Source organism: Vulpes vulpes, chromosome 13, assembly GCF_048418805.1.
Source record: "Vulpes vulpes isolate BD-2025 chromosome 13, VulVul3, whole genome shotgun sequence".
NCBI lineage: Eukaryota > Metazoa > Chordata > Mammalia > Carnivora > Canidae > Vulpes > Vulpes vulpes.
The window spans coordinates 71,777,425-71,785,829 of NC_132792.1; the positions used below are offsets into that span (position 1 = coordinate 71,777,425).

At 42.6% G+C, this 8,405-nt stretch overlaps 1 protein-coding gene and 1 non-coding gene across 2 annotated transcripts; both read left to right on the forward strand.

The window, feature by feature from the left end:
* Positions 1 to 2,602: 2,602 nt before the first annotated feature.
* RPS20 (ribosomal protein S20) lies at positions 2,603 to 4,071 on the forward strand. The gene is made up of 4 exons (XM_026011666.2): positions 2,603 to 2,842; positions 3,038 to 3,137; positions 3,435 to 3,508; positions 3,853 to 4,071. The coding sequence occupies exons 1-4, from the start codon at positions 2,840 to 2,842 to the stop codon at positions 4,033 to 4,035; spliced, it is 360 nt and encodes a 119-aa protein (XP_025867451.1). The 5' UTR covers positions 2,603 to 2,839; the 3' UTR covers positions 4,036 to 4,071.
* Positions 3,297 to 3,363, forward strand: LOC112932757 (small nucleolar RNA U54). Its single transcript, XR_003237551.2, has one exon. It is a non-coding gene; the product is annotated as a small nucleolar RNA U54 (small nucleolar RNA).
* Positions 4,072 to 8,405: the final 4,334 nt, after the last annotated feature.

The window sequence follows — 8,405 nt, forward strand, 5'->3', positions numbered from 1 at the left end:
CAGTAAGAGACACCATAGCATAGTGGCTAAGAGCACAAACTTTGGAGTTAGACTGCATAGGTTCAAACACCGGCTTTTGCTGTGACCTTGGGCAGGTCACCTAACCTCAGCTTTCTCATGCATAAAATATGAATAACAGCACTTACGTTCCAGGGTTGATGTGAGGATCAAACAAACTGATATTAATACAGTAATATTAATTAATACAGTAATAGTAATTAATTAATGCTGTCATGTACTCAGTACTGTTCAAGTCCTCACACGTAATCCTTGTAAACCACAAGGAATTGCCTCCACATTTCACTCCCCTATCAATACAACATGGGTAACCACAAGAGAAAGTTTTAAACTTTCTGATTTTTATTGTTAAATTTCAGACTTTATTCTTAAATTTCAACACAAATTTATTTAGACAAAAATCCTGCAAATAAAATAATGTCTAAACAGACATTTGACACATTCATTTGAAATTTTGCTTTTTTTATTTTACTAATGTGTACCACGAATTAAGTAGTTTTTAAGCTGTTAATTTCCTTTTGTAAGGAATATGATGACACTGTCATTGCAGCAAAAGACCAGTAGATGGCTGTCCACAGAAAGGAACAAATACCTACAGTAAAAGTTTTTATGAGATCGTTTTAAAAGACCTACAAAAATCAGAAAAGGAAGGCTATGAATGGAGATGTTGAAAACATAAAGTTTGCAATGGTCTTAAGAATATTTTTAAATTTTAAAATGAAACAGATATTTAAGTCCATCTTTCACAGTAAGATCTTCATTAACTGCTGGAGGAAGTATCTATTTGGGTATAACTTTGCCAGAGGCCAATTTACTTAACCCCAAAAGTACTTACAATTTTACAATACGCATATCCCTTGATAAGCCATCAAAGGATACGTATATCTAGTAATTGATCTAAGGCATTAAGGATGGCATACTGTATTTTCTTCTTCTTTTGGATAAACTGTTAATTTTTACTTTTTCTCCGATATCTTACATTATGTTAGAACATTACACCTTTAATGAAAATGTGGGGACTACAGGAGCAGTTAAGTTTTAATTTAAGAGAACAAATATTGGTAAATTGAACACCAATAAAAATTAATAAAAAAAAAGAACAAATATAACAAACTGTCTGAACCAAACATAAATTTGAAAACAGTTGATGCTTCCATTACATTTTTCTAACATTATCTCAACCAGCTGTTTCCTTCATTCTAGTCACATCCACAATTTTTTCCCATACATACTGGGCTACATTTAGCCTTTTTCTATACTGAAATTCTTTTCTATAGTCAAGGAAGTTAATTTGTCCACCATTTTCTCAAGTACTTGAAAGGAAAGGGAAACCTAAGAATAGCTGTACCAGATTTATTCCTAAAAAAAAAAAAAAAAAAATCACAAATATACTTCCCAAGCATTCCCTGGTAGCCATAGCAATAAGTTAAAGCCCTAAGTTACAACGTCTCACTTGGGTTATAGCTAGTAAACTAAGAATGCAGGCTTTCGGTTTTTTGCTGCAAATTCTACTAACAGGGTTTTTACAGCCAGATGACACTTAGAATAACTGAACTAAGAATAGAACTATTTTAATATTTCAATTAATTGTTAAGTGGCAGAAAAATCCAGTATGCCTATTTTTGTGAGCCAAAGAAAGGCAGCGATTAGCTAAGCCCAATTATGACCAAATAGGTCAGTGCTATTATTCGATAAAAGTTTCAAGTATAATTTCCCTTCGAGGAACAGAAGAGAGAAGGAGCCCTAATGGGAGAGGTCAGATCTCTTTCATTCTCGAGTTTTGTGTGTCTGAGCCCATTACGTCTTCCGCATTAACATTCACCTGCAAAATAATGAGGTTATTGACCCTTCCTTCTGCCCTGCACCAAAACCAGCCTCTCCTGCCTCGTTCCACTTAACCACTCTGTCGTTCAAGTCGTTCCTGTCCTCCTTAGGCTCTCGCTCCCGTCTAGACCCAAGTCAGCGGACGACTCTCGGTTCTTCCACTAGGCTCCGCCTCCTACCCTCGGGATCAGGGAGGCCTTGTAGGGTCTCATCCCAACAGACAGCGCAGTTAGGGAGCCGGCGCGGGTGTGCAGGAGGCGCCCCCGATGCACCACCTGCTCCGGGGTGTCCGCCCTCGCCTTCTCGGAGGGAACGAACCCAAGGTCAGCTGCTTCCTAAAAACCGGCTGGATGCTGCTGCCGCGCTGGGAAGCCAGAAGGCGACGTATCCCGGACGTGTGTTTCAGGCTATGGGGAGTAACTGCCCGCTGCACGCCCGGGTGGTCAGTCGTCGTCCTACCATGCACGTGACTTAAACGCAGAACTGAGTTACGCACCTGCTCGGAGAACGAGCCATTCGGGTTGCACAGGAGGCGACACTTGCACGGTGAAAACCGCAGGGGTCAGTTTGACTTTGCAGGCGCAGCAGGCAGAGGAGCGTCTCGGGCTTCAGGTCGCAGTCTCCCTGTCATCCCTCCCCCCAGGCGGCCAGAGGACCACGGAAACCGCGCGGGCGGGGACGCCACCTGGCTCCGCCGGACCGAAAGGGGGCGGCCGCAGCCGCGCGCTCCCCGCCACCTCCCGGGTACTCCAGCCCCGGCTCGCGCAGCCGCCTCCCGAGCCGTCAGGGCGATTCCTCTTCCGGGGCAGCGCGGAGACGCGTGCGCGACCCGGATGTGGATGAGAGCGCAGCTATATAAGCGCTACGCAGGCCTCCGGCCTTTCTCTTTGAGGAAGACGCGGTCGCAGCTAGAGCGGAGCTCCCGGCGCCGCGCTCCTGCTCCTGACTCACCGCTGTTCGCTGAGGAACAAGTCGGTCAGGAAGCCGCGCCGCAGCCATGGTGAGGCGGGCGGCGGCGCCGCGGGACCTGGTCCCTTCTGGGGACGGGCTCCGGGATGGGAGGAGGCGGCGGCGGGAGTCCGAGCCTCGCTTGCCTAGTAGAGGGGCTCACGGGATGGTGGAGCAGCCTGAGAGGCCCCTTGAGGAAGGCCGCGTCCAGGCTTTTAAGAACTGTGTTTCGTTTGTGTGACAACAGGCATTTAAGGACACTGGGAAGACGCCCGTAGAACCAGAGGTGGCGATTCACCGAATCAGGATTACTCTAACCAGCCGCAACGTAAAGTCTTTGGAAAAGGGTCAGTACGATACCTTCAGGGTGAGACGTTTGGGCAGAAAAACCCCCAAAATGATGAACTCGGCTCTATCGCTGCACGCTCTTGATTCCAGTCCAGCGACGAGTTGCTTGACTTAAACGGGTTTATCCGTAACTGTTACCGTGTCTTTTAGCTCTTTGTTGGCGATGAGGAGACCCTTACTGTGTTGGATAACGATGATAGTTCTATACGCTATTCTGAGCCAGCATGAGTTAGGATTCCCTGACGCCGCCCTGGACTGTTGTGAACGAACTGAAAGACGGTTTTGTTTTCCTGTAGTGTGTGCGGACTTGATCAGAGGTGCAAAGGAAAAGAATCTCAAAGTGAAAGGACCAGTGCGGATGCCTACCAAGGTGAGCCGAGGTGGAGAGAACACAGACGCTGAAAGAAAAATTGTGGGTAGCATCGAGTTCATGTTAGGTAGCTGCTCTTCACAGGTAACTTGCTGTCCCATTGTGGGTAGCATCGAGTTCATGTTAGGTAGCTGCTCTTCACAGGTAACTTGCTGTCCCTTGGGTGGGGTGCGGTGTTTTTTTTAAGAGCAGTGTCCAGGCTGAGGGGGAAACGCACTGGCCATTATCAGTGGCGCCTGAGAACTTTCAGGGAAGTATTCAAATGAAATAGGTGAGACTGATGATTTTCCAAGTGTCGTGGGGATGAGTATAAAACCATAAATGGTTGGTTTCTTTTGTCGCAGACTCTGAGAATCACTACGAGAAAGACTCCTTGTGGTGAAGGTTCAAAGACCTGGGATCGTTTTCAGATGAGGATCCACAAGCGACTCATTGATCTGCACAGTCCTTCTGAGATTGTTAAGCAGATTACCTCCATCAGTATTGAGCCTGGAGTCGAGGTTGAAGTCACCATCGCAGATGCTTAAATCAGCCTTTTTAATAAATTGATTATCTGTTGTTAAGTCGTTGTTGTTGTTGTTAAGTCCTGTTGACGTCATACCAACGAATTTTAGGAATACAGAGATGTGCTGTGAAATCTAGTCTACCTTTGGAGTAGTCAAAGTTAGATGAACGTCCTAAGGTGGGTGATCCATCCTGTTTTCATCATGTCATAGAGGCCACTAAAGCAGTTGACACCTGACATCACTTAAAAACTGAATTGTGTTAAAATACACAGTGATCGGGATCCCTGGGTGCCGCAGCGGTTTGGCGCCTGCCTTTGGCCCAGGGCAGGATCCTGGAGACCCGGGATCGAATCCCACGTCGGGCTCCCGGTGCATGGAGCCTGCTTCTGTCTCTGCCTCTCTCTCTGGGTGTGTGTGACTATCATAAATAAAAAAAAAATTTTAAAAAAAATACACAGTGATCTTAGTATTGATAAAGGTATAAGGTGTAGTGGTTCAGAACTGGCTGCATATTGGAGCTTTAACAAGACATCTGAGTTCTACCCCTAAAATTCTGACTTAGTAGATACAGGGTGCTGCTTACATGGGCAGAGAACTAACATGGGAAATAGTGGTTTCTGCCAATTAATAGTCCTTCCTCTTTGGGCTAGAGTAAACCTTGCAAATTTTAAAATGTTCTGGAAATGCCCTTATATTAAGCAGTTTTGCTGAGAAATGTTCAGATTATATTTTAGGTTAATAGTTTTTTTCCCATGAGAGGCAGAGGGAAAAGCAGGTTCCATATGGGGAGCCCAATGGAGGGCTCCATCCTAGGACTCCAGGATCACGCCCTGAGCCAAAGGCAGAGATGCTCAACCACTGAGCCACCCAGGCATCCCAAATTAATAGGTTTTAAAATAAATCCAGTATTTGTTAACATTTTGGTTATATCTATAGAACACTTTTATAGACAGTCCTTGGAATTTAAATCCAATACGGAATTACACTAATGTGGTCTATAAATAACCTGCTTTCCTCTCCTAAAGTTAACAAATATGTGCCATCCCCTATTGGCATGATAATAGATAACGGTTGTGATCACATTTGCTATGCCTAATAGGATTATAGTCCTGAAGTTCCTTCCTTTCTCTGGATTTGGGCTTAAACCATACTAGACTGTTGTCCACTGTCCTCAGTTACCATTTGTGTTCAAATTGAACTTAAGTTGAGATTGCTCTGTACATCCAGTTGTGTACTAGACCTGCATCTCACATAGCTCAAACTTGTCTAAAATGCAAATTCTCTTCCCTCCCCAAAACGTGTGTGCTCAATCCATGTTCACCATGCAACCACATGGGTCACTCAAAAGTTGAATCCACATCCCCTATCTCACTACTTTCAACATCCTTTGGGTTCACCTTTTTTTCTCAGATTTCAGAAAATTTGGACTTAAGAGATTTGAGTGGAACTGAATCTAGAAAGAAATATGCCAAGTTGATAAACTCAATCCCAGGTATTTTTTGACTAATAAGCTTGGTAAAAGATTTTACTTATTAACTGTTAAGTAAACATTGGGCCAAAAGCATAGTGTTTGAAGAATTCCACAATATGAGTCTAGGTAGGTCTCCTGAGGTGAGCAGTGATTCATTCTAAGAAACTGGTGTTCTTGGTTTAGAAGCGAGGGAATTATTGGGGTGCCTGGGTGGCTCAGTTAAGTGTGCTTTGGGCTCAGGTCGTGATCCTGGAATTCCAGGATGGAGCCCTTCATTGGGCTCCTTGCTCAATGGGGAGTCTGCTTCTCCCTCAGCCTTTCTATACCGGCCCTCTTGTGTTCTCTCTCAAAATATTTTTAAAAAGGAAGTGAAGGAATTATTAATCAGAAGCCAGATGGTGAGCTACTGGCCTGTTTTCCAGCCAATTTTAAGCTTTACTTTGAGGACTGCTAGGAGAGCTCTTTAGTTAGGTAGCAGTTACAATCATTTTAAAACAAGTGCCTGGTAATGTGTGACCTCCATGCAGGTACTTGCAAGTTTGTTTTGATGATCTAAATATACTGCAACATAGAAGTCTTGGAATACACTTAATACCCCGAGAGCTGGTTGAGAAAATATCAATTCTGTGAAAACAGCCACTTAGGACTACAGAATAGGGAAAAGTGTGCCTCAGTAAATCAGGAGATGTCGAAAGAATAGCACTGTGGCCTTCATAACAGTTCTGAATTTTAAGTGATGTACGCCAAAGTAACTAATACATAAGCAATTGTAATTCTTCCCACTCAGATTGTTGGGAGTTGTATTTAAGCTAATAGGTAATATTGAGAGAGCCTGTAATACAGCCAGAATACAGCATTTAAAATTTTGGGAACTGCTATTGCCTTCAATTCCTCAAACATTTAAGAACTACTTGGAAACAAACCACCTGCAGGGCCTTGGAATATATAGAAACCAACTAAAGGTAGGTTAAGTAGTGCTAATGGTGCCAATGATTCTGAGAGGCCAACTTGTATGCATTAGGCATGTAAAGAAATGTTGGAAATGGGGGGCCTCTCCAATCCTTAACCTCATTTCCCTTGGATTCAGAGAACTGCTGCTGTTTTACAACCGTGAGCTAAACATAAGGCAGCAGAAACCACCATGGCTGTGCATTTGCTGGATCACATCTCCTTACCTGGCATCCTTAAGTGCAAATATGTAAACTCTGGATATAAAGTGAAGAGGCCAGAGAATGTAGAAGGAGATTCCTGGCCGTACCATCAGCTCAAAACACGGTTATTTTGGATATGTGGGCTTAGTAAGAGATGTCTTTGGGCCTCAGTTCTCACGTGTAAAATACTTAAAGAGTATCTATCTCAAGAATATATATGTATGTTCCTTTGTCTCTGGAAGACATTTCCTGACAAAATCAAGACTGGCTGGCTAAGTGCATATATTTTTCACACTAGGACCTCCATTCCCACAGTGTAGGATACACTGCTAGCCAATGGTATTAGGTCAAATGACACTTGGAGAAATATATGTGAATCCTCAGGGGCATGCATGACCTTTCTAAATGTGTCCTTCAACCAAAAAGTAACCACGTAGATCTAACTATACTGGAGAACCTGGCAAAGCCAAAGTTGTGTGTGTTTGTTTTTTAAGATTTTATTTATTTATTCATGGGAGACCCAGAGAGAGAGGGGCAGAAATACAGGAAGAGGGAGAAGCAGGCTCCATGCAGGGATCCCTACATGGGACTCTATCCTGGGACTCCCAAGATCACGCCCTGGGCTGAAGGCGGTGCTAAACCCGCTGAGCCACCCGGGCTGCCAAAAGCCAAAGTTTTATCTTTTGAAAGTAGGATGAATTATTTCCTTCATCCTAGGAATAGTCTATTCCACTTTTATAGCAAGTTAAACTTTTTAGAGTGAGAGAAGTAAATCCATACATTTTGTTCTGTAAACTTTTTTTTCTTTACATAGAATGTATCCCAAAGAGGTTTTAAAATATATATATATATTTATTCATTCATGAAAGACAGAGAGAGAGGCAGAGACACAGGCAGAGGGAGAAGCAGGCTCCATGCAGGGAGCCTGACTCGGGACTCGATCCCGGGTCTCCAGGATCACTCCTGGGCCAAAGTTGGCACTAAACCACTGAGCCACCCGGGCTGCCCCTCAAAGAGGTATTGTTAACTTCGTGTACATAAAAAGTAATTATAATCTGTTTTCTCTTTAGCTGTATAAAATTTATATCTTTTTAAAAAAATATTAAACATTGTTCTGTAAATTATTTTTATCATTAATTATGTATCTGGGAGATATATCTATATCTGCACATACTTCATTTCTTTCCGTGAATTTTGCATTATATGGATACACCTGAATTTAATTAAATAACCAGATTTTTTTTGATTGAATGGATTATTTTATTTTTTCAAATTAATACTCCTACAAAATGTTTTGTTACTTCCCAAAGGAGAGTTAGCCACACGATCATTTCAATACAATATTTGAGGTTCTAGGGTGAGTGGGATTAGGTCCAGGAAGTAATCTTCTTTGCTCCTAGATAATGAGAGGAGGAGGAGCCAATCTAAATAACCAGAATTTATTTAAATAATAAAATTATTAATTAATTAAAAGAATTAGTCATTTATTTAAGAATATTTACTATGTGCAGGTATGACTTTTTCTAGGGTAGATAAAAGAGATTTCAGTTGCAAGATATCAGATATTTTCATTTTAAGATATAATCAGATTGATGCCCTCACATGACTGCCCATTTATACTCCTACCAATAGAAGTGCAATAACATCCATCTGATGAACAAAAAAATACACCATTTTCTCCTGTCTTCCATTGTTTATTTTCTCTTTCTGGTGCTCCTATGATTGGATGACCTTCTGGAGGTCCTGTATGTCTCTTAGCTTTCTTTCCC

Bases quoted from the DNA above. Each gene is read 5' to 3' on its own strand.
- RPS20 (XM_026011666.2), top strand. The intron at 3,138-3,434 runs GTCAGTACGATA...GTTTTCCTGTAG, and splicing joins CGTAAAGTCTTTGGAAAAGG to TGTGTGCGGACTTGATCAGA. The intron at 3,509-3,852 runs GTGAGCCGAGGT...CTTTTGTCGCAG, and splicing joins CAGTGCGGATGCCTACCAAG to ACTCTGAGAATCACTACGAG.